Below are 25,466 nucleotides of genomic sequence, written 5' to 3'. Positions count from 1 at the left end.
CCTAATTTTGTTATACAAGTTTTACTCATAAGCAACTTAAAACTCATTTAATGCTTGAAGAGAATTTTGCTTTAACTGCAACTTTTGAGTGATAAAGTAGCCAGCAGGTTTTTTTTGAAGTTGTTTTGGGTTTTTTTTTTCCCGAATCCATAGTTGTTCTATACCAACTGGCATGGAAAAAAGCTGTGTGCTCTTATTACCTGAGCTATGACATGTTTCAAGGAAAATGTCCTCTTATTAGTGTATTAAGTTTCCCCTAATTACTTTTACTGGTATAGTTTTACTAGAAATAAACTGCAGCAGAGCTGTAAATGACTCTGAATCTGAATGTGGCTATCATGTGGCTTTCTCTTTCCTACCTGCTGTTTGAGGTCAGGATTAAACACTTTGTCAGCCTTTCTGTGGTTGTGTCTGCTGAGAGAAGGACAGATCACTGCAACTGAAGCTGGCTTTGGTTTTGAATATAAAATCTATGTTATAATTAGTTTCTAACTTATACCTAAAGCTGAAATTAAAGTACTGCATGGGGAGTTTCTTATTTTAAAGGCATTGCAGTAACTCAGTCTGTAACATTTTGGTTATAGATGTTGCTTTCTTGATATTAACAAATATGTGAAAATAACTGTTGCTGGTTTCTGTTGCTTAGACGTGCTCATGAGCGGCCTCCTCCACATCCTCACAGAATGCACCCCAATTATGGGCATGGGCATCACATTCATGTGCCTCAGACTATGTCTTCCCATCCTCGACAAGCTCCAGAGAGATCTGCCTGGTTAGTAGTCAGACACTATTTGAGCTCTTTGGGACTGGGGACAGAAGTGTGGGATGTGCTGATCAGCACTAATGGTGCTGGCTGGGATTTTAAAACGTGCTGCATGCACCCATAGCTTAAAATTCATAGATGTTGATACAGCTTTGAAATACTGCTTTGAGTACTCAGTGTCTTAAATATATTTCTAGTGTTTTTAGAGGCTTGGATTTGATGTATGAACTAGTGTATTCTCTCTCTTCTTTGTTTGAACTTACTCAAAATTGCATCAGGCCCACTTATGAAGCATGCACTTAAATTCTACAATATATTTATTATTTTAAAAAAATATTTTGGACCCTTAGGAAAGAGCTGCATGCTTGGCAGCTGCTGTTCCCACAGCATGTGCTGCAGAGAAGGCTCCACAAGGATGATATTCCTGGGCACTACAAATGTGGAGTCATCTCAACTGATTTCTCATAATAGATCTTCACAGCTGTTTTAAAAAGAACTTTCACTTAGGGTAGGATGTCCTTAGTGAAGTTTAAACAAGGTTAGAAAAAAAAGATTCGTATGTAAACCTGTTATTGTAGCTGTACTGGGTTGTAGGTTTTCCAAAGCAGTGGAATTGTACCTAGGAAGCAAGATGTACCTTTCCTGTAATGCCACTTTCATTCATGTGACAGGGAACTAGGAATTGAAGCTGGTGTGACTGCAGCTACTTACCCTCCAGGGCCTTTGCATCCTCACTTGGCCCACTACCACGCACCTCCTCGACTGCACCACTTGCAAATAGGGGCACTCCCTCTAATGGTAAGGATGTAGCTTATGAAAAATTATGGTCGTTGCTCATTGTAATTTTGTTTGTCAGGAAAATTGGACATGTATACATCGCTGCAAAGTGCTTCAGCTGAAGAAAAGAATACCTCACTGTATCTGTCTGTGTGTTACTCCCAGCTAGGGAGCTTGAACAGGCTCACTGTGTGATAAAACAGTACAGGACATTAATATTTCTAACTTCAGCTCCTGTAAAATGAAACATACTTGAATTAAATTGTCACTTGCATTGCAATGCATTGACCCTCTGCATCTGATTTTTAAAGTTCAGATTGTTCTTTATTAGAGTTTTGGATTGTTAAAGGTACCAACTTTCCAACCAGTGCATGAGAATTAGTACTGATGCTTTTTTTAAGGTGTATATACAACACAATTAGAATTCCATCTAGAGATTTGATTGTTTTCAAATAATATTTGTCATTCATCAACCTAATTCTTTGTGATAAAGTATATAATTTTGTAGCATTAAGTGTTACTGAGCTGGTTTAAAAGTAAACTGGTGGGAGAAATGAACCCAACTCAAGAGAGGTTATAATTTACTAAAAAGATTACAATAAATACAATGATACAGAGAGAACTGGTTTTAACCCCCAAAGACAGATGTGTAACCCATCACCCTGGGACAAGAACAGAACAGTTGTTTGTTGGCCTCTGTGCTGAGCACCACATGGCCCCCTGGGTGCAAAATAAAAGGAAAGGAAATCTGTTGGTCTGGATGGTGGTCACAGTCCTGTTGAGGTAACGATCACAGTCCTGTCCAGAGTGGCATCACAGTCCTGCTGGAGTTCTGGTCCTCCTCTGGATCCAAGGAGTGGTACCAGAAGTCCCAGGGCTAATAAGTCAACATGGGATTTACTTCCATTATTGCTGTGAAGTTTCTAGAACCTTCAGAGTTCAGAGGATTCTTATATTGCAGTGTGATGAGAAACTAGTTGTATTTTAACTTTAAGTGGGGTATTCCTACAACTAAAATGTTACATGAGCAAGTAGTTGGGACCCCACTGTTGGTTGTCTTTTCAGTAGTAGAACAGGAGAAAGCTCTGATAGGAAACTTCTGAACTTTGTGTGATAAAATATTTTAGAGACTCCTGCCTTTCTGCTCAGTAGCTGCTGTTTCTAATTGGTAAAAGAGGCAGATGAAATAAGGTTCTTTAACTCTACGGGAACTTGTGCATATGTTTGTGTAGGGATATTCTAATACTTAAAATGGTAATTCCTGAGTGTCTGAGTGGAGCTGAAGCTGTTGGTATCTTGAGGCCTTGTACACACTGTACTGGCAGCGTGTTTTATCATGAACAGACTGCTGTTAGCAGCACTTCCTCGAGTGTTTGGGATCTGGCTTGAACCTTGCTGAGATCAGATCGAGTGTTACAACTTTGAAGTTGTGTTGAGTCTGTGACTAATTTTAGGTGTATTCAGATTACATGCACTAGGGGAAGACAAAGGCGGGTTAGAGCACCGCTAGAAGTTATATATGCAGTGAGTTCAAAGCATTACAAATGCCTTTTGATGATTCTCCCTCTTCTATGGTAATAATAAAAGTCAGTTTTCATTTTCATGTACGTGAGAGTACAGCGGATATGTCAGCAAAATTGATTTTTAATAGAGAGCAAGTAGTCAGGGGAGTTTTTCATCTAACAAAGTTCAACAAAAGTGCCATAAAAGGCAACAGATGAAGTGCAGCTGCCACCTTTTTGGTTTTTTTCTGTGTAACTTCAGGGACAGGGGAGGAGAGGCTGAACTGTGGGTAGAGTCCCTCTGCTAAGTGGTTAATGTTCTGAGGAGGGCTTTCTCCTCTCTGTAGGTACAGAGGGTACTAAATAGAAATTTCCAGTTTCCAGTCATTAGTGATGTTTTTGATGCAGATGTCATAAACTGCTGCTGTTCTTTTAGTTCGTTTGTTTGTTTTGAGAGGGGGTTGTCTTTTAAAGTAATTGATGCAGTCACTCAACTAAAAATTTGCTTAGTGTTGAGTCCACTTTCTGAAATGCCACGCAGCCCTGTTGGCAGTATGCATTTCTCCTGTGGAGTACTAAAACCCCTTCAGACTACTGCCAGACTGTAAAGGGCATAATGGATTATTTGGGCTTTAATGACATTAGGATTCTGATATATCAGTTTCTGATTTTAGCTGGATGCAGATAACCTGATCTTCATCTAGTCAGTGCTGGAATGTAGACTGCAGTTGTAATCCTCAGGGGGACAAAGTGATAAAGATACATGGGGGAAGATAATCAGTATTCAGCAGCTTTGACAGACCGAATAGAGCGTCAGGGAAACAAAATCTCCTTTCCTACTAGCTTGGGTAAAGAAACTTTTACCTGTTTAACTGTTGCTTCTGGAGGAGTCCTAGATTAAAAGGAGTTACGAAGAGCTTGCTTCATATATGTGTAGACAAGGGCCAGGCTGTTTCCCTCCTGGATTTAACACAATTACTTTGAGTGTGACCGTGGCTTAGAGTAGTTTGTGTTCCACTTGTTACTGTTTTAATGTTGTGTGTGTGCTGAGGAAAGACCTGTCAGATGAATTCCATTGTGGACAAATATCCCTCCTGCTAAACTGATCATTTTTAGGAAGAGTCAAGTGAGGATCAATGCATGGCATAACTAACGAAACAGCAGACAGGAAGGACACAGGAGACCAAGGCTTTTTATCTGTTCCCTCTGTTCTTCCCTGATGCCAGTGCTTGTTCTTAGAAGCCACTTCAATTTCTGTTAAGTCTGAATGCCTTTGACTGCTTTTTTGGCACTGTTGATGAAAGACTTTTTGCCCTGCACCAGTTACCACATCTGGGGGGACAGGATGGCAGTTTCTGTAATTTAATAAGCTGACATAGGTGTTAGAAGGAACACGACTTTTTCATAGTGAACTACATACCAGCCTTAATTCTGATTACTATAGATACAATCTACAATTTTCAGATCATATTATGGTTAGTAGTGGGAGGTGGTGATGGGTGGTGTTTTGTGTTTTTTTTTTTTTTTCAGTTTTGTTTCTGTTTTATTAAATATATCTTAAATAATGGAAGCTATCTACATGATTCTTAAATTGTTTCAACTACCTCTTAAGCAGAGTTAGCATACAGGGTATGCTGTTCCAGCCTCTTGATTCCAGCTTCTTCTGCTTTTTTGAATAGTATCCTGTTGAATGGGAATTTTAGAGGTGGGGAGTGTGGAAGGGGAATTATTTGGACTTTGGTGTAATAAATCTCTCTGCAGTTGGTGCAAGCCTTGAGAAGACTCCTTAATTTATCTGTGAACCTCAACTACAGCTTGTCAGTCAGAAGGAGTTGTTTGAATCATAATTTAAACAAACAAACAAACAAACAAAAACCAACACAAAACCCCTCTCCCCTCAAAAAACTAAATTAAACCAAAAACCAAATAAAAACAACAACAACAAACTCCAAACAAACCTAAAATTTCTTACGGTACCTTAACCTCTCTCAGGTGTTACACATCCAGCTTTCAGTATGCTGTGCCCCTTTTTTCTTCTGTTGCAGAGCTTGACTGTTCTGTTCCTTTACCTGCTGAATGATTCAGAGTGTTTGAGGCCATCTTTACACTTAGTTGTAATAATTAGGAGGGGTTTAGAGGTACAGGACAGTAGGTCCCAGCACATTATGGTAGATGTGTGCTGGTCAGAATAATATTGCTCAGAGACATGCAGGTGTTGCAGCTCTAAGAGATGCAACTGTTCTGTGCCAAAAAAGCAAACAAAGTCCTGTAAAATATCTGAACACTTAAAGCTGTAACTTGGTGTAGTAATAGTAGTTAAAGATGAACTTTAGCCTTGATTAGCGGCATCAAATACAATTGCATTTTTTTGAGAAAACAGACTTTGGTCATGCAGCTTCTATTTCTTTTCTTAATATAAACATGAATTACTGTTCCTTGGGGTTTTATGTTCCCCTCAGACATGGGTACAGCTGGGTTTTATCTATGCAGCAGGGGTTACTTGTTCCTTCATACAGTGCCTCTCTATGAAAACTGCAGCTTTTCCTTGTTTGAATTTGACTTAAGACATTAATTGATTGGCTTTACTTCTTTTTGAGTATTGATAGTAGCTGAGCAGTGAACTGAATAAGTTTACTGTTGGAAGTTGTTTTAATGTATATGAAGATGACACTTAATATGAACCGTGGAATAGAAGGTTGGGATGGACAAGATAAATAGTACCAGACAGTAGAAGAACCTGTCCACTGACTGTGGCAAGTGAAAAGCAGAAAGATCCTGCAAAGATAGAGGGTAGAAGGGAAGAAAACCTCCCCTGCAGTTTAGCTGTTTCAAACTGTCTCAGAATGTTTGTGTTGTAAACGGCTCAGACTTGGCCTTGGATTTTTTTAGTTACTGCAGATTTTTGCGATCATGGGAAGTGTCAATAGAAAGTGCAAAACCAGAAACAGCTGATACTTGTTCTACAGGAAAAAACTTGTGCTGAAATTTGTAGGTCCAGAGTATATTGCTTTAAAATATATATATTATTTTGACTGTATCCAAAAGAGTATATACAAGCACTTTGTGCAGACTGGCATTGCCTTTAACTACTTACATTTTTCCTTAGCTTTAAACTTTTCTTTTTTTCTTATGTTCAATATGAAAACTTACTGAAAATAAACTTGTGTGTGAAACTGTTTCAAGAGAGCTGAAATATTTTTGCATTTGAAGCTTGATGGTAATTGTGAAAAAGACTTCAGTAAGACCGTTCTTAGTTGGGCATTATTGATAGTTCTCTTTTGCCCATCTTTTCTCCATCGTGTATCACAAATGTACTCAGTTAAAATCTCGCTGTATTAGCAGACTGCTTATTCTGCAGATGTAGAAGAACTGGGCTTTTTCTTACAGAGATGTTTTTTCAAAGTAGTGTTTTACTTGACCAGAAGTATAAGCTGTACTCTCAGGATATTTTATAAAAGAGCCTGTACACATCGTATGTTCAGATTATTTTGCAGAGTTGTTATGCCATCCCCATCAGCATAATATGAGGGCCTGTTTATCAGCATGAAAATACATCATCCCACATGATATTTCTGTTATCTGAGTTCAGTAGTTTGTTGTGGTATGTGCTGGGAGAAATTCCTGGGTTTGTAGTGTTAAAATTAAATTCAGTAGGTTTCTTAAATAGTCTCCGGTAGCAGAATTTGTTCCAAATAGGAGACCTGTCCAGGTGCATGTCACTGCAGTTGGCAAACTGTGACTGGTGAGGCAAGTGGAACTGTAATTACTGTAACTGGAACAGAATTACACAATACACCCAGGACTTTGCAGCTCCTGTAATGGTGCAGTATCTGCACTCTCACGTGCTTTGCTTTCCAAAGGATTGTTTTCAAATCCTGGTCAATACAAAAAGCAGGCAGTGAAAATCACTTCTGAGACTTGGGTTAATTTTTGTCAGGACCTTCCCTTCCTCTGAGTGGTGGCAGTCGTTTCACAGTGTAATAACAGGCAATAGAAACTTCCAAATGATGCAGGTCTATGCCCAGTAAAAACCTGGGACAGTAAATACGTTCATAGTGTGAAGGAGTGACCCAGTTATTTAAATGTGTTTTCTGTAATTGGAAGCCGAAGTAGAATTACACACTTAAATACAGCATGAATCCTAAATCACTGATTATCTGAGACAGATTTCTCACAATGTAGTTTTTACAAATTAGCATATTTTTAATTCACTGCCCCAGACTTCCTTTGTTACAGCCACAGTTTGTATTGTCAAACAGTAAGATCTATGACACCAACAGATACTACTTATGTGAAATGTTTAGATATGTGCACGAATATGCATCTTCAGTTTCTATACCTCTGATTTGCTGTGGCTCTATTTGTGGCTCATGATTGGCATTAGGAGGTGGTCATTTAACAAGCACTGTGTAAACTGCTTTAAAATAATCAGATTCTGTGTTTCTTTTCTGGACAAAAAATATTTAGGGCAGAGAAATCTTTTCTATCCCTGTCGGCTTTTAGTTGCAATACTGGATTTGAAAACTACAGAAAGGTAGCTTACTGGTCTGCTATGTGCTGGGAGTAGCTTTGTGTAGGCCTGTGCTTTTTCATAATGCATTCATTCACTTTTACACCTTCATATATGTTAAACTTCAGAGTGTCTGCTGGAAAGAAGAAAAGCCACACGTGAATACCAGACTTCAGGAATAATATCTGGGATATCTGACTTGCTGGCAGCCTCATAAGATGAATTTTGAGCTGTCATAAACAGCAGCAGAGACATTATCAGCTGATAGCACGGAAAGGAAGATAGTTCTTAAGTACTTAATGTTATTTCCACGTGAAGTGCTGCTTACAGTGCTCACAGTCCTCATATTGATGTGCTCTGTGGGATTAAGTAAAGTGAATCTGCTGATCATTTGGGTTTGGGGTTTTTTTCACCTGTTCATTAAAAATTGCTACTGGTATGTTTCTGACAAAAAGTCAATCCCATTATTCACTCATCCTGCTGGGGTGCAAATGGAGTGCAGAAGCCCTGCTGTGAAGGGGTCCCTGATACATTAACTACCTTTCAGGTTTCCTGTATGAAAGTGCTGGTGGGATATAGCACCAGACACTGATATTGTGTTCACTGCTTATATCTCTTAATATGCAAGGAAGTCAGTGGATGCTTGAATATGGAGTGTACTTAGAGTTACCTATGACTTTAGATGAGAGTTTTGAGTGTTAATTATCTGCCTCTAATTTTGAAGTGTGTCTGAAGATGTTCTGTTGTTTTGGGTAAGATAAGAATTTTGGCTGGTTTTTTCAGTCTCAGTATTAGCCTTGTTTCTTCTGTGGTACTAAAAACTTAAATTTGTGAATCTGTAGCAAGTCCTTTTCATAACTTCATGTGGAGCTGCTAGGTGTTCTGTTTACAGAAACGGGTAGATATTTTTGGTGGTTTATACAATGTAGTTTGAGGTTTTGAGACTTGGGGATTGAGTCCAAGCAATATGTAATGCAGATGGGGAAAGATGATAATAGAGGATCTGGTCTCACTTCTGTTTTGCTCCTGGTTATGTTTAGAGGGCTCAGAGTGGTGTTTGTGTTGTGCTTTCAGTTGGAATTGTTTGCTCAGGCTGAGGAGTATAAATAATAAGCAAGTCAATGAAAGCAAAAGGAACTTAAATTTTGTGAAGTGAACAGTAAAATACTGAGACTGTTCTGACTAGGTTTAACTGAACATCTGCTGTTTGAATAGGTACCAGACATGGCGGGCTACCCTCACATCCGTTACATTTCATCGGGATTGGATGGAACATCATTCAGAGGCCCTTTCAGGGGCAATTTTGAGGTTTGTAATAGAAAAAACTAGATAAATGTCGAAATGTGTCATGAGGGAATATGGGGAGGGTGTATGGCAGAGCTAGTTCTATATATAGATATAAAAGAATCATAAAAAAAATAGTCTTTATTTCGGGAATGCCCTCACCAGGGTGAACTGGAACCAAAGCACCTTGAACAGTGGGTCAGTCAGAGGAGCCCTGGACAAGGCAGGCTTAGGTGGTTATTAACTGACAGGACATCTTGCTCTGCCCTCCACCCAGCAGTAGGATGGAGTATTCACATGATATACTGGTAGAAAGTAGTGGTGTCTCTGAACAACTGTGCCAGGATCCTCCTAGCAGGGCTGAAACTTGGCCACTGTAACAGTGCTGTCCTGTTATGGAGTGCAGGAGCTGACGTGGAGTGAAGAAAATAAAACAGGAGAAAACAAAAGGTATCAGATGCAGAGAGTTAATGACCTAGTCCACTGAAAACCTCTTCAGTGACATCTCATGCTTCCAATAAACTCATTGCTGGAGAAAAATAAATCAGTCATTATATTTCAACTTAAGCAACTTTTTTTATTCTTCTAAGCCTTAATGACTGTTAGAAACTAAATATTTACATAGTGTATTTTAATTGCATTTTCCTCATTAGACACAAAAGTACATGTGAACATACTGATAACCATTCCTAGCTGACAAAAAAATTCCAATTTTTTTAGTAGTAAAATAGTGTTTCCCTATAACTTGAAATACCAGGCAGTGTTGTGGGGTTTTTTCTACAGAAGCCCATCACTTTTCCCACACAACTTGCTTTTTTTGGCTTTGCCTGTATTTGAGTAAGTTGGGAAATAAGAGTTTGTCATTCTAAAATTGGAAATGGGTTAAAATAAAATTTAGTGTTTACTCAAGGTAGTTGAAACAGTAGTTTTTACACTGTTTATTCCTTCATGATTTTTAGGAGCTGATTCACTTGGAGGAACGATTAGGCAACGTTAATCGTGGAGCAACACAGGGAACTATAGAAAGATGCACATATCCACATAAATACAAAAAGGTGAGGATTTCTCAAACTGTGGCCTGTCTCTAATAGTTCTTTGAGCATGTAATAATGGTTATGGTTAGCTTAAACCTGCAGAAATGTCAGCTTCAGGGAGTGCATGTTTTCTCTATCTTGAAGTTTCAAGGATTGTAAGCAAAGCTTGCAATGCCACTTCTTTCCCAAGGCAAATTTAAAATTTGTTCCTTAGATAAAGAGCTGCTGTAGTGTGATAAACAAAAGCAGTTTGATATGATTAACTTGTCCAGCAGTTATGAGAACCCTTGTGAGCAACGAAATAAATACTGGTAATAGCAAAATTGTCAACAGACTTCAATGAGAACACATAAAATACGTTAAGACTTTATTTTTTGCATTAAATTTTTCCTGCACCTGCTTGGTATGCATCAATTTAACCCTTGCTCTGATTACATTACTGGGACAGTGGGAAGGTTTGAATCTGGTACACAGTTTTGAGAATTGAGATTGTCTCTCAATTGGAGTTTAGTATATGATAATATAGAATCCCATTCACACTGACATTGTTCTTTCACACTTGATAAATAGTGACTTAAGATACCAGGCTTGAAAGGATTTTTTTTTTCTCTACATGAATGAAATTAAGAGATTTATACATAGACAGTAAGTAAAAGAACTGGTTGCAGCCATATGAAATTAATATATTCACAGTCCTGCAGACTTCTATAATTAACAGTAGTTAAGTCTCAAGTGTCTAAGTTTTGCTCCAAATGCTGGTTCTTGATTCATTTCGGTTCAAATACATGTGAATAAATATTTCAAAATGTTTTCAAAGAAATATGTGTTGAATATGTATCAAAAACAGATTTTACTCAGTTTGTCAATAATGTCATCTCTACTAATAAGGTAACAACTGATTGGTTCTCACAGAGGAAACTGCACTGCAAACAAGATGCAGAGGAAGGAACAGAAGAAGACACAGAGGAAAAGTGTACCATCTGTTTGTCTATATTGGAGGAAGGTGAAGATGTCAGGTAAATAACACTGAATATCAGAATGTGATGTTAAATGTTCTGGCTTCGACACCACAGTCAAATATGGCACACTTGCAGGACTGCCTGGGTGAACAGTTACCATTAAATAATGTCTGTTGTTGAACTAATGAAATAAAACAAGTTGCAACTGAAAACACACATTGTTAAGTCTGCCTTGTCTTTAGGTAGAGTGTAGGTTATTTTATTACAATCTTTCATAAGTTGACTGCTTGTGTTATAAGCCCAAGCTGATACCTTGAATTAATCACAGCTGTCACTTTTAGTTTTTCTGGACTGGAGTTGTGCTACTTAAGCTATAACAGATTTAAATCAGTCTAATACAATGGAATCCAGTTGATGCTTGACTTCATTGCCCATATCCATTTCTTCTTGGAACTAGACAGAGTGAAGGTTCACCTGGAAAGGCTGTGAAACTTTTGGGAAAGCATGGACCTGCAGAAAGAACAGGCCTGAGTAGCAAAAGCCAGGTTGTGTTTTTCCAGTGTGTGTGTGGATGTGGAAATGCTGCACTAACGCCCTTGTTTCTCTGTTCTGGTGACAGGCGCCTTCCGTGTATGCACCTTTTCCACCAAGTCTGTGTAGATCAGTGGTTGATTACTAACAAGAAGTGCCCCATTTGCAGAGTGGACATTGAGGCTCAGCTGCCCAGTGAAAGTTGACACTGCTTTCCAGAACTCTTGTCCTCCCGCTCGCTCCCTCTCATCCCTCCTGGTACTGCAGTCAACCAAAGATGGCATGACTTACCTGCGCAGATGTGGGACATTGAACCTTAGAGTGCTGGCTCTGCTACATGGTACAACTAATGCTAGACCTACAGTTTATTGTAGAAGACAGTTGAGTTTCAGTGTATTTATAATTTTTTTTAAAATTTATTTTTTTTTTTAGGTTTTACATTTTTTTTCTTTCAACTCATTACTGTATTTTTGCATGGTTCCTTGTATTGCATTTGTTTGCACATATTATGGGCTTTGTGACCCCAAACTTGCAGGCAAGATTAGCTGCTTTAGTAAGTAGAATTGTGTGGTCTCTTTCTTTTGGTTTGTTTTATGTAGTATCAAGCTTTGAAAGTATGATTTCACTCATTACTAACCTCGAATTCCTTAATTTAATCAATCATATATTTTAGTTTAAATGTATAAAGATCATCTAGAAAAGGATAATATTATGTATTGAGACATTCCTTAATTAGGAAAAAATGGCTGCTGTATATTTACAATATCAGTTCTGAGTCAAATAACATCCTTAATACTGGGAACAGAATATGGACTATATTCAGTTTGACTGATACATATAGCATACTCATCACCAGAGTTTTTGTCTGATCAGATTTTTGTGTTTGTTTTTAAAATTTCAGCACAATGCAGATATATTTGAATGTCAATATTAAACATTTAGACTGCTGTTCAGATTGTATTTATCATTTTCTTCTATGTCTAGAAATTTGAATCCCTAACTTAAATATATGCTGCTGTGAAACAGCTCTAGTGAACACTAAATGTTGATTTCAGTTAGCTGGATTGTAGATACTTGCAGATTGAAAGACTTATTAGGGAAATGGAAAAGAAGCTTAGAATCTGTTTGGTCTTCTGCTAACTTAAGTTGAAGTATCTGCACACATTGAGGGTTGGGTTTTTTTTCCTTTTGTTTTTGTTTTTTTTTTTTCCTTTTTGTTGTTGTTGCTGTTTGGGTTTTGTTGTTGGTTTGTGTTTTTTTTTAATATAAAACCATTCAGTAAGGACTTAAAGCTGCAGGGTTTTTGTTTGGGTTTATATACATGCATTCATAGAATTTCTAAGGATTCCAGGCGTGTCTTGGGATTTTTATTAGATTTAAAGTTAATAAAGTTAGCTAAATCCACTTGTCTCTTGTTTTTATTTTTCATTAGTAAATTGAAAGCCTGTAAATTTCTGTAGAAACTGAGACACAAATTATGTGGTTACCTAGTTTTTGCCTTGATCATAGATTCCCTCTTTATAAATTACCAACAGTCCATCACTGATTGAAGTATTTTCTATAGTTAAGATTTGCTGCATAATATAGTATATAGAATTAAGTTATAATGTACTAACGTTTTGCCTTTGGAGGAGGTTTTAATCCACTTCAGGATCCAAGTTGCTCATCGACATTCTTTCACGTATAATAGATTATAGTTTATTTAAATGTGCTCAACATTGCAAAATGCAAATGTGCAAAAACATTGGGACAGTATTTACTGTCACTTTGGAAAAGCTGTTCCTCGGGGATCATAGATAAACATGTCAATTAGCTTGCATTAAGCCACCTGCTTTGTAAGTGGATTGAATAATAAATACCTTCAGTTTCTCTTGTCTTTGTCTTTCATAATCAGATGATGTGTACAATGGTTTACAGTAAATCTAGAAGACAAATTGTTATGTTTACACTAAAAAACATTTATAAATATTACCGTATCTAATTTGATGCCTGTTTCTGTGTGGTTCAAGCAGCTTCCTTTTTGTGGTTTGTTTTTTTTTTTTGGCTGGCAACAAACTTAACACCTCTGGCACTGAGGCTTTAAGTGTGTAATAAATGGACCTTCTCAAGCTTCAATGCGTTGCTAGAACTGAACTTAAAACCACTTTGCGCTTGTAAATGGGGGATGAGGGAGAGAGGCAGCCCAGGATCTGAGTGCTGCAAACCCTCCCGTGGGTTTCTGCTAAAGCTTTTGAACATGGTGGCTCTAGGAAATTCAGAGTGACTGGAGTTGGAGCTGCCTTGCTAAAAATGAATAAAAGTAGCTGGAAGGACTGAACAGAGACTTTCTGTTTTCCAGTGACTGAAAAGAAGGGTAGTTAGTTGACCACTAATGTTTGAAGACTGATGATATTTACTTCTAAAAGTTTCCAAGAAGGTACTTGAGAAACATGGGACAAAAAACCCAGGGCCTCTAAAATAAGAGACGCCGGGTATCTGATAGAATTTATTTTGGCTTTGTTACAGGACAAAGAAGCACAGGTTTGGGGGATTTTTTTTTTTATCATTTTCTTTTTTTTTTTTTTTTTTTTAGGAAATATTTTATGGGTCTGATTTGAGTACCTGGTACTAGAGGTATTTTAGTGGTCCATGATTTGATTTGTTTTATAACAGCTACTGATACTGTCTTGCTTTTAAATGTATGCATAACATTGTAATGTGATGTTGAACACTTTTGTCAGGAATCACAGTATTCTGATCTTAATGCTATTGCAGGGGCTAAAAAGCTGCAGCTTACTTCTGTTCCAGAAGGTTGTGACTTAACCATAACTTAAGAGAAGGAGAAAGATTAGGCTTTTCATTTTGAAAATTTCCACCACTTACTGTGCTTTATATGCTTAGATGCATTGCCTTAAGTTTTCTGCAGCATCTTTGACTTTGAAGATAAGATTCTCAACAGTATGCATCAAATTACTTTTCATATAAAACTCCATTGTCAAAAGAAATCCTTTTGTATGCAATAAATAAAATGTTAGACTGGTATCATTCAAAATCTGTTTCTTATGCAAGTTGTTTTTTTTCCTCTGTCTCCTCTTGCTCTTGTAAGTTTTGGTCCCTAAACATTCCTTTGGGTACATATATTAAGTATTATGGGTACTAACTGAGGAAAAAGTTACCTCAGTGAAGGATCGACCTTTAGCTGCAATTAATTTATGTGGATAAGCAGTCACGTGGAGCTTTGGAATTCAAAGCCAATTTGGGGGGATTGCAGAAGAATTGTAATTAGACTTTTCAGCCAGTTTAGCCAACTATTGTAGTGTTCAAGTCTCTGAATCTCGGGACTCGTTATTAAATTAACTTAGTGAAATTTAAAGTAAAAGCTGTAACATGCAGCTGTTTGGAGTGGTTTCCTGCAGGGCATTGTGTGAAGCGGCTCCTTTGAACGAGGTCGGTCTGCTCTGGGTGGTCCCGCTGGTCCTGCAGTGCTGGCCCCCACAGCTGCCACCCATAATAACCTCGATGCGAAGCGCAGGTGCCTCCATTGCTTCGCGGGCCTCTCCCCAGCTGTACACGGCTGTTACCTGGCCCTTCCCCGCCGTGCCGCTGCTTTTGGGGTTAAAACTTCCTTTTTTGGGACCGTGGGCTGGGCCGATCCCCGAGGGCGGGGCCGCCCTTCCCTTCAGGGCCTGGAACCGGAAACGGCTCGGACCGTTTCCTGCTGGGGCGGAGCCTGGGCAGGCGGGCCAATGGGACGCGTGCATTGTACGAAGTTAGCCAATGGGAGAGCGGGCTGGGCTTTAAAGGGAGTCGCGGGAGCGTGCGGCCGCGGCTACCGTTTGTGCTGCGGAGCGGAGCGGGTCCCTCACGCTGCTGCCCGTGACCATGGCGCTGCCCGCGGCCCGACGCGTCCCCGTAAGTGCCGCGGCGGGGGGCCGCCGATCCGCCCGTGGGCCTCTTTACCCTCAGGCGGCGCGGGGGCCGCGGGCTGGGAGGGCGGGGGCTCTGCCCTGCGAGAGTAGGGGGGTAGCTCTGGACGCTGTGTCCGGCCGGGACCCCACGGTGCTGGGGCGGGTGCGGCAGCGGTCGGGCCGGGCCGCGGCGGGAGGCTGTGGGAAGTGTGAGGGGCCCTGGCCGGGGTGTGTGAGGGCTGTGAGCGGCCTGCCCCCGGATCGCTCCCGGCCTTGGCCGCCCGCGCCTCCCCCGCGGAACGGGAGCGAGAAAACTACAGCTATGGAATGGGGGAGGTGTGGGAAGGGACTACAGAACCTTTCTCTGGTGGTCGTCTAAGGGTTTAAACTGAACTCCACGAGAAGCTTGAACCCTGGTAGTTTCTTCTCTGTGCATAACAAAGGGTATCGATTTTTCCGTGTATAGCCTAGTTTTTAATTTATATGGTATATATGTAACAAAGAACTTGCTTTTTGCGTCTTCTTGGGAGTGCTGCTGTAGTTACAAAATGTGTAAGTATAATAAAGGGTGAAATAGGAGGTGAGCGCTCTTAACCTTACCAAGAATGAGATCGGGTGCATTGCTCTAATTTTACAACTCAGTTCAGAGAGTACAGTGCTCTGAAACCTGTACAGAGGAGACTTTCCTCTGAACGAATGTAGGAAATAAAAACTGGTTGAGCAATGGATAGCAGGCACAGGGGCACACGGGTACAGTGGTGGTGAGGGTGTAATGGAGTTGGGCATTGGCAAATCGTTAGTGTCTGACTCTTAAACTTTTGGAATTTTACCGTTTTAGGTCACTAGAGGGATGGAGAATGCTGTGTCTGACCTTAGAAGTAAAGCAAAAACTCACCTTCCTGGCAGAAGGGCTGCCTTGGAAGAAATCGGAAATAAAGTTGCAACAAGAGGAACACGCCTAACTAAGGTAAAGGAACGTTTGCAATCTCTGTCTGGGGAAGAGTTGGCCCCACTGTACTAATAATAGTTGTTTTCACTACAGAGAACAGAATGCCCCAAAGCATCCATAAAACCTGTGAAAGGACCTAGCAAGACCACAAATGGCACTGTACTGCGTAAAGCTCCAGCTGCTGTGAATCAAGTAATTAAGGAAACTGATGTTCCAAAGGTAGGAAGTGATGATTTCTGTTTTGATTTTTAATTTTGATTTGCAGCTTGGAGCTCTGACTTCAGAATAGTTTGTCTGCTGGAAAAGCAAAGCCTCTGTACTGAGGTTTTGGTTTAATGCATGTTGTACTTACAGGCTGACGTTCCAAGTGGCAGAACAAGGTGTTGAAGTACAGGATGAAGTTTCTGCTTTAGCTGGCAGTTACTAGAAGGTCTTTGGATTCTGTTTGTGTGACATCTCAGTGAAAACTTGCTGCACTACAGTGCAAGCTTGGTTTCAACTTGTGTCTAAAGAAATTGTGGTAGTAATTGGAGAAACATGGAAACAAAGGAACGGTGAAACTTAAGCAGTAGAGACATAAGATGTGTTAACAGATATGGTGTGTTCCTTAGGCTTTGTCTCCTGTCCCTATGGATGTATCCATGCAAGAGGAGGATTTGTGCCAAGCCTTCTCTGACGTGTTGCTCAACAATGTGGAAGACATTGATGCTGAGGACTCAGAGAATCCCCAGCTGTGCAGTGACTACGTCAAGGACATCTACCTGTATCTGAGAGAGCTTGAGGTACGCTGTGTCACATCTGCACCGCTGCCTGCAGGGTGGGGTGACCTCCCTGCTCACCCAGCTCTCTCCCCACAGCTGCAGCAGTCTGTCTGCCCCTGCAGGGTGGGGTGACCTCCCTGCTCACCCAGCTCTCTCCCCACAGCTGCAGCAGTCTGTCCGCCCCCAGTACCTGGACGGGAGGACCATCAACGGGCGCATGAGGGCAATCCTGGTGGACTGGCTGGTCCAGGTCCACTCGAGGTTCCACCTCCTGCAGGAGACGCTGTACATGTGTGTTGCGCTTATAGATCGCTTCTTACAAGTAAGATACCTCTCAACTCGGGTTCAGATCACAAGACTTATTCAATTGCTGTGGTTTTAAATGAGTTTGGGATTTATCCTTTCTTTATAAATCTAAGAACCTGCAAAATCTGCTCTCTGTGCAAGAGCTATGGTATTGTAGCATCTTAACTCTGAGGCTGCTGCCCTTTTTGAGCCTGTCAATACAGACACTTCTGACTCAGAATTTATGTTATAAGAATGAGCACTGCCATACTGTTAGAGTAAACTGATAAATTTGAATCTGTTTATTTAGAGTTTGACATTTTGGGTCCTGCTTTTTAAATTCCTGTGTTGCAGAGTCATCCAGTACCTCGCAAGAGGCTTCAGCTGGTGGGTGTAACAGCGATGCTTGTAGCTTCAAAATACGAAGAGATATTGTGTCCCGATATAGCAGACTTTGTTTACATTACTGACAATGCCTACACCAGCAGTGAAATAAGAGAAATGGAGATGATTATTCTTAAAGAATTGAACTTTGATTTGGGACGACCTCTTCCAATCCACTTCTTAAGAAGAGCATCAAAAGCTGGGGAGGTGGGTGCTCATACTTGTTATCTGGCACTTTCCTATATTTATAAAGTGTGTCAGGATTGCTCCTGGCATTTTCATCATGTGATCTTACTTGCCTTCTGCTTAAATGCTGGATGAGGAAATACTCGGCTCTGAAACTCCACCGTGTGGAGTAACAGGGCAGTGTCACTGTGGCAGCCAGGAGCAGTTCACGTTTGTATTTACTGGGGCCTGTGTTCAGTCTTAGTGGCACTAAACATTAAACTAAACATACCTTAGAGCAGAACCCTTGCTTTTAATCTTTCTAATCCTGTTGATCAGGGTATTTACTCCTAAAACACTACCAGTGTTGCAGTTATTTATTTGTAACTTCTGGTTGCAAATACTGTTATTTAAGGATCAAAAGATAAGCTTCCTATTTGATCCAACCCTTTTTTCCCCACCTTAGTAGTTACTCAGGTGAACTGTCCACACTTGAAGTGGGTTTCCAGTTACCTCAGCACCCCACTGGGTAACTCGATGTAGTAAGGTTCTCCTTAAGTCATTTTGCCCTTCCCTGCCCTTTTTGTGTGTTACAGAGGAGCACATGTATCCCCAGTTGGGCACTGCAGTACCTGATAGTGCAGTTTTCTGTGAAAATCCCTCACTTGGCTTTGTGTGTAAATTCCAAATGGCTGCTAGTCTAGACCGACTGGGACTCTGGTCTGGATGTGGAGATGAATGCCTGTTAGAGAGGATGGCCCCCAGACTGCAGTAAAGATTTTGCTGACTATTTTTGTTTGTTTTGTTGTTGAATACAGTAATCAATTCTGAATGATTATGATCAAGTGAAGTGAAACCCTGTGTATTAACAAGCTCTCAATCTGGTAGGCCAACGCTAAGCAACATACTCTGGCAAAATACCTGATGGAGCTGACACTGATAGACTATGACATGGTCCACCATCGTCCTTCAGAGGTTGCAGCTGCTGCATTATGCTTGTCACAGAAGATCCTGGGACATGACAAATGGGTAAGTATTTTAATCAAACTTGTTGTGAGGGGTTTTTTATTTCAGTCAATGGAAATGAACCACTAAAACAAGTACTTCAGAAACTTGTGTTGAAGTTGGTAATGATGGTAATAATGCTGGTGCTCAAATGACAGTGAGATTGTAGTGGTATATTTCTTTTTCTACCAGCCACTATACATTAGGCTGTTCAACTATCTTTTTCAATGTGAACACTGTGGTATGAAAGGATTTTTCTCTTGAGAACACAAAAGGTCACACTGTAAATAAAGGTAGATGTTCATAATTCTTGCAATATATGTAGCATGATGAAATCCTGGACCATGAATAGTGAATTGTAATTCAGGTAGTGGTTACTCTTGCAAAAATTGCTTCTTTTAAAATCCTCTGCAGTGTAGAAATAGGGTCCTTGAAATTGATATATCCAGACTTCTGCACATCAGAAGTTACTCTGGTTTTGTCATTTAAACTGACAGCTACAGTTTCCAGCTCTTGAGGCTTAGCTTCAGGCTAAGGGTGTTTGCTGCCTGAAGTGCCTGTGCCTTGAGCAGCACTTCCCCCTTCACAAATCTCAAGTTTCCTACTGTTCTGCTGCAGGGCACAAAGCAACAATACTACACTGGGTATGCAGAAGACAGTCTTCTGATGACTATGAAGCATATGGCCAAGAACGTGGTCAAAGTAAATGAGAAGTTAACAAAATACACCGTAAGTATAATGACTTAAGTCTTCTCTTTAATGTTTTTTAAATGTCTTTGCTGCATATTGTGGCTCCTTAGGTAAATATTCTGTATGTTACCTGAAAGCATATGCTGGTCTGACAAGCCTGTGAGAGGCTGTTGCATTAGTTTTAACATCAAAACATTTCAGACTAACTGTGCTCCATCTACTTTGGACTGGTTCACTTCTGGTCTTTTTTGCTTGTTTTCCAGGCAGTCAGGCTAATTGACCCAAAATCATCTGCCTGAACATAGGTATTGTATGTGTAAGTCTTTTGTAACTGTCCTTCTGCCTCTGCAGGCTATAAAGAACAAGTATGCAAGCAGCAAACTCATGATGATCAGCACTATCCCTCAGCTGAGCAGTGAGATAATCAAGGACCTGGCTGCATCACTCCTATGAAAACCCTGGGCAGAGCCAAGGCCTGATGGGGTGTGTGTGCACTTTGTCTTGTCTGCTGAGACAAAACCACTGCTCTTTGTACATAGAATTCTCCAGCCCTCCCACAGACTCTGCAGACTCGCCCGGAAGGTGACGTTTTAAACTTGCTCTGTAACACAACTTTCTACCTACCAATAAAGCTCCTCTCTTTTCAACACCGGGTGTGACTCTCTAAGGTACTCCCTAGACATGTCTGCAACCTGCTGGCCAAGCAGGACATTTGACTAAATAGGTGATTGATATAACCTGCAGGTAAATGGGGATGATTATTCTCCACAGTGGTTTCCAGTGAGAATCTCCAGGCTTTATATATAATGCCTTATATTTATTAACTTGTTTTCACTCTTCAGGTTAGAATGGACAGGCAGACAGTTCATCTTTTTTTGGTGTACCTTAAAGAATACTAAATATGTACTTTATTTCAGTGCCTTGTCCCAAGGAAGTATACAGGAATTGATTATTTTTGTTGTTGTTGGTTGATTGGTTTTTTGTTTGGGTTTTTTTGGTGGTTTGTTGCCTTCAAGTTGGGAGAAAGAAGTAGGCTGGCTTTAACAGGTATTAACCTTGTAAATCTTTGTGTTTAGGTCAGCATAAGGCAATATGTTCTCTGTGTGCCTAAACAAAGGGAGCTAAAGTAGGAAAATTCTAAGTCTCCTGTGATGCTAAGCACTGTGCAGGGGATGTAGGTGTGGAGCTGTAGGGATGAGACCTTCTGAAACCAGCTCAGCTCTTAAAACCTGCCCTACTTGAAAAGAAAAACCTCCTTAGCTTTTCATATCTGTTCACTTGCCCACCCTCACTTCTTTCCTCCTCCAGCCCCCACTTCTCCAGTAAATCTCTGTGCCTGGGATAAGAGTCAACCCCCCCATAAATTGATTCTTCCTTGTCTTTGAACATTTTACTTTTCCTTTGTTTCTAATCTAAATGTATCTGTATGCTGACAAGGCATACAAGCATTTAAGTAATGCCACTTTTCTACCTCAGTACCTTATTTATTTGTTAAATTAGTATAACAGTAAATTACAGAGCTTTTCATATTCTTCAAGTTACACTAAACTCAGTGCCTCCCTTCCAGCCCCAACCATTCTATGATTCTTCCAGCTTCTCTTTATGAGTGTGCAGGCTCTGATGAAGAAGGCAAGAACCCAGTGCTGCAGCAATTACCAGAACCTCAGTACTTCCCTCTGGGAAGGATGTTGAAGCTACTGGTTTTTATCTTCTGAAGCAGGAGACTTCTCTCCCATAGGATAAGTAAGCCTGGCATTTACTGCACATGCTCTTTTGAAAGCTTGATACCTTGTGTGTATATATAATTCCCCCCTGGCCTGAAGTCCTAGTTTCTGGCTCTCAGAAACAGCTTCTACAGTCAGTAATCTCCTAAAGAAGATGGAGTTTGTGTGCCTAAATTAGGCGATGATTTAGGAGGGAGGGCATTCAAGACTTTTAGCTGTATCTTAAAGTTCACACAACTCATAATTACCAGCATACACAGGGGTTTTTTTAACTGCTCTTAACAAGAACGAAATGCAATGCACAGCACTGCAGGAAAAGGATTTGGTTTGGAGTGAAGGAAGGGTGCTTTGTCTTTAGAACTCAGTGCAGTAAAATCCGAAAGCCACTGTTGTGAAGGGCTCAGTTTGTACATGGAACTGAGAACAAAGTGCACAGAGAACAGACCTGTTGAGCAAACTGCTTCCTGTGTTTTATTTCATGGAGGTTCAGAAGGCAAAGCATGAATTCTGGTAATTGCAGGGCAAGCAACAGCCACTCTGCTGTGGGAGGCAATCAGACTTAAGCAGTAACACTTGTGCTTTTACCATTTAAAAGGAGTAGTGCAGATCTGTAAGTACCTGGCATAAAAATTCTAGCAGTACTACTAAGAACAGTGGACTACTACATAATACATTCATACATGTTTCTGTTATACTCAGTTTTTATATACAGAATACAATTTCTTTCTATGCAGAACTGTACATTTATAGACACACTTCTTTTAACAGGTAAAACAATAAACATAAAACCAACATGGGCCAGCCATATTATAATATAAATCTTGAAGAAGGCAACATTGTATAGCATACAGTACTATGTGGTTTTCTTTTTTAACTTCTTACAGTGCCTGTTGGAGTCCCTAAACACAAACTAGTTCCATTACATCTCTGTACAGAATTACTTAAATAGACCATCACAGTAGTTTTTTAGATGGTGGTAATATCCCAAATGAGCCTAAATCTTTTTGACATAGCAGCATACTTAACATGTTCCCCAGAATGATCTGCATTAGAGGAAATGTGCATTTAACATTATCTTCAGTAGATATTTAAAAAAGGTTACTGATATTCAGCTGAAGGCACTTATTAAATACACCCCTTTCTCAGTCCCTGGTCCCAGGCTGTAAAGCACCTGTTTCAGGAAGATGGTAGGTTTGAGTATTCTTCACTTATCAGGTGTTTAAACCAGGTTTTAAATATAATAAATAATTAATCAGTATGTCCATTGCTGTATGCTTCTGAGACAAAAGATCACAGTCTGTGCTGTGGGTAACTCTTCCTGCTCATGTACAACTTTACTGGGGAAAACACTGCTGAGAACAGCAAATCTTGGAAGAACAATGTCCTGAAGGCAAGGGAAAAGGCCTTCAACCACTGGTAACTTCCTGCCAATTTTTCTCTGACAGTCTTTTATATCTTGGTGACATAATTGTTGGGAAACAGACCTTGTTTCCCTCGTAGTCTTCCCGTCCACCAGCCAGAAGGATCTGTAACAAAGACAGCAAGGTAAGTAGTCAGGTTCTTTAAGGCTTTTTGTTACACTTCTTGGTGTAGCCTTGCAAAGCTGTGCCACAGGGAGAGGTTTCTTGGGGAGGAATGAGGGGACATGGTTTGCAGAACCTGAGCTTGCTCATCTTTTGGCCACATGACTTTGCCTTAGGATGTTGCTTTTGAGACCCAGAGCTGGAACTGCTTGATTACTTTTTAATTCTTGTCCTACAGCTGTGGCTTAGGTTGATTTTAATCTAGATGACAGTCATCTGTGGTAGAATTACTCTCTGACTAAACTTGCAGCTCTGCAGTACCCTGTGATTCATGTCACAGATCTGTCTCAGACGTGCTGTGGAGTGAACTGGTTTGGTGGGTCTGGAGGCTCCTCTGCTCCCTGAGCTATCAGAGAAACTTGCAAGGTAACGGTGGGGTGGCCTGGAAAGACTTGTCCTTCCTTCTGGCCCTGTGCCTTCAAGTGCTGAAGTAACAAACCCTGAAGTAACAAACCCTTTCTCCCCCGTACCTTCTTTGATGATGTCGATCACGTCGTTGGCGTTAAAGCTGAGCTCGTCCGTGTCCTGAGCATCGTATGCATACAGTGCCCTGCACTGAGGGACCTGAGGCTTAGGCTTGGGCTGGGGTTTAGGCCTTCCTCCAGCTGGTGGGGGGCGGTTCGTGGTCTGCCTGCGAACACTGAGGGGAGAAAAGAATGTTCATGTGTTTCAAAGCCTAGGACTTGAACCTAAGCTTTTCCAAACCCCTCTGTCTTACTGAATTAATTTTAAAGAATATCACAGAACAAGAGAAAAACGGTTTTCTTATGTCACAACAATTAAAAACAGCAGTATGAGACTTCCCTGTGACAGGAAGAGAGTTGCCATTTGTTTCCTACAGAAATAGATGGTAAGTACTTCCAAACAGCAGTTCAAATGCAGAGAAGTTTTAGTGCTCAGGCTGAAATGGAAGCAACTGTGCACATGCAGTTCATGCAGATCTTTGTATCTCCACAGCTTAGGCTGTCTCTCCCCTTGCCCCAACGTCACCAAGGATTTAGTTTTCAGTATTAAAAACAAAGTTCTAGCTCACAGGCTTGCTACTTTACCATTCTTGTGACTAAGCTGTAACAAAGACTGCATCTCTTTTAAGTTGCCTCAGACTCCAGGGCCATCTACGGACTTGTTCTGTTACAGCCAACTCTGAAGCAGCAGGGGAGATGCTGCACAACCTGTCACAGCTGTGACCACTCCAAAGATTAGGAAGGGGAAAGAGGGAAGAAATGCATTTTGCCAGCTCATCAGCTAATAAAGGCTGGAAGAGAGAACAGGTATTAGACTCAATATGTCAGTTTAAAATTAATAATAAATGTGCTGAATGACTGAAAATGGTGTAATGATGTGGAGGAGAATGAACTATGATCATGTCATGTAAATGTCATGATAACATTACACAGCTTTTGCAGAAAAGGTTTGTAGTTAGTTACACAAAGTCCTAGGCCTAATATTTGTCAATACACCTCTGTCTAGTTCTTTGTGTTGTGAACTGCACCAGAAAATAATCTTTAAAGTACAGGTTATAAATTGAGAACTAAAATGCTCCTATCTAACATGGGGGAGATCTCCTGCTCTGTAGCACTGTATTGACTATTCCTGAAATAGAGTATGTTGTGAAACCTGGACCTATGTATGGAAATTAAGGAATTCAGCACAAGTCTTGGAAAAGTAGCTCAGCTTCTGTTCAACCACAGTAGAACAAGAACAGCTTAACTGAGCTGTTCTGCTGGTGGGAACATGCTTTTATGTTCCCAGGGAATTCTGCTGGGGGGTTCTCAAGAATGCTTTTTATCAGGCCTTGCAACCTGTTTCACTGTGACAGAAATAACCACTTGCTTCAACAGCAACTTTACCACTACCAAGTACTTGGTATATAGTAATAAATGTTATCTACATTAGGCCCTCATATAGAAAACACACTCTACTGAGCACCTACCTCAGTGCAAAAGAGAGCAGCATCTTTTTTCAGGTAAGATGTGATAAACCAAACTGATGATTTAGACATCTATTTAATATCTATATAATCACCTGATACAATATTCCAGTGAATTCTCTTTAAAGAGTTGGCCAATTCAACTTAAAAGTCAAGAAGTAAAACAGGAACCTTCTACATTGTTGGTTATAGGCACTTTCTGGTAAGATTGATACATAAAAGCATCCACTGGAGGGGAGCGATGGGTGCCTGTTCCCTACTTGTTCTGGTTGCAGTTACTGCTGTGGCTCTTTGCTGGGGGTTTTCTACTATGAGTATACACAGTTACTGGGTGAAAACTGGGGCAGATATTCAGGATGTTCTAACACTGTGTTCTATTGTTTGCTCTTTTCCTTCCCTTGGACTACACTGACCATAGTTTAAGTGTTAATGCAGTGACAGAAGCTTTAATGCTTCCTAATCATCCTTGTGAACTCCTGAGACTGAAACAGGGGGTTGTTGGTGCACACCCACAGCATCAGGAACTGTGGTATGTGATGTAAATGATCTTTTGAATCCAACCTGATGGTTCCTATCATCATGTACTTGGTGGCTGCTGCGTTTTACAGCAATACATGTGTCAGTCACAGCTGCTGACAGAAATCACAAGGGCTTTACCCTGCAGCTTATGAGTTTTTGTGTAGTCTCCAGACAAAGTAGAGTCTATTATTAGTAAAACAGCTTTAACAAAAGAAGGTGACATG

At 40.4% G+C, this 25,466-nt stretch overlaps 3 protein-coding genes across 12 annotated transcripts in view; 2 read left to right on the top strand and 1 right to left on the bottom strand.

Moving 5' to 3' along the window:
* Positions 1–14,391, top strand: part of RNF111 (ring finger protein 111) — a 43,391-nt gene extending 29,000 nt beyond the window's left edge. For 4 of the 8 annotated variants that reach the window (XM_051796412.1, XM_051796407.1, XM_051796405.1 and 1 more), the window contains 6 exons: positions 647–772; positions 1,435–1,561; positions 8,768–8,860; positions 9,796–9,891; positions 10,759–10,886; positions 11,449–14,391. In XM_051796412.1, the coding sequence (XP_051652372.1) occupies positions 647–772; positions 1,435–1,561; positions 8,768–8,860; positions 9,796–9,891; positions 10,759–10,886; positions 11,449–11,566 (688 nt within the window). In that variant the 3' untranslated portion in view covers positions 11,567–14,391. The remainder of the gene's footprint in view (positions 1–646; positions 773–1,434; positions 1,562–8,767; positions 8,861–9,795; positions 9,892–10,758; positions 10,887–11,448) is intronic. The other 4 variants (XM_051796409.1, XM_051796408.1, XM_051796411.1 and 1 more) reach the window with 3 other exon arrangements.
* A 739-nt stretch (positions 14,392–15,130) lies between these two features.
* CCNB2 (cyclin B2) lies at positions 15,131–20,133 on the top strand. Its single transcript, XM_051796492.1, has 9 exons — positions 15,131–15,251; positions 16,086–16,214; positions 16,290–16,415; positions 16,808–16,978; positions 17,121–17,279; positions 17,597–17,833; positions 18,680–18,820; positions 19,415–19,525; positions 19,838–20,133. The coding sequence occupies exons 1-9, from the start codon at positions 15,222–15,224 to the stop codon at positions 19,937–19,939; spliced, it is 1,206 nt and encodes a 401-aa protein (XP_051652452.1). The 5' UTR covers positions 15,131–15,221; the 3' UTR covers positions 19,940–20,133.
* Positions 20,134–21,658: 1,525 nt separating this feature from the next.
* MYO1E (myosin IE) overlaps positions 21,659–25,466 on the bottom strand; it is a 191,205-nt gene continuing 187,397 nt past the window's right edge. For all 3 annotated transcript variants that reach the window (XM_051796391.1, XM_051796390.1, XM_051796392.1), the window contains 2 exons: positions 23,264–23,433; positions 21,659–22,736 (listed from right to left, as the gene is read on the bottom strand). In XM_051796391.1, coding sequence (XP_051652351.1) covers positions 22,660–22,736; positions 23,264–23,433 — 247 coding nt within the window. In that variant the 3' untranslated portion in view covers positions 21,659–22,659. The remainder of the gene's footprint in view (positions 22,737–23,263; positions 23,434–25,466) is intronic.

Source organism: Manacus candei, unplaced genomic scaffold (genome assembly GCF_025592945.1).
Source record: "Manacus candei isolate 608988 ecotype Guabito, Panama unplaced genomic scaffold, ASM2559294v1 h1tg000046l, whole genome shotgun sequence".
Lineage (NCBI taxonomy): Eukaryota > Metazoa > Chordata > Aves > Passeriformes > Pipridae > Manacus > Manacus candei.
The sequence above is the reverse complement of the archived record's forward strand: the minus strand, read 5'-3'. Positions and strand labels throughout refer to the sequence as shown.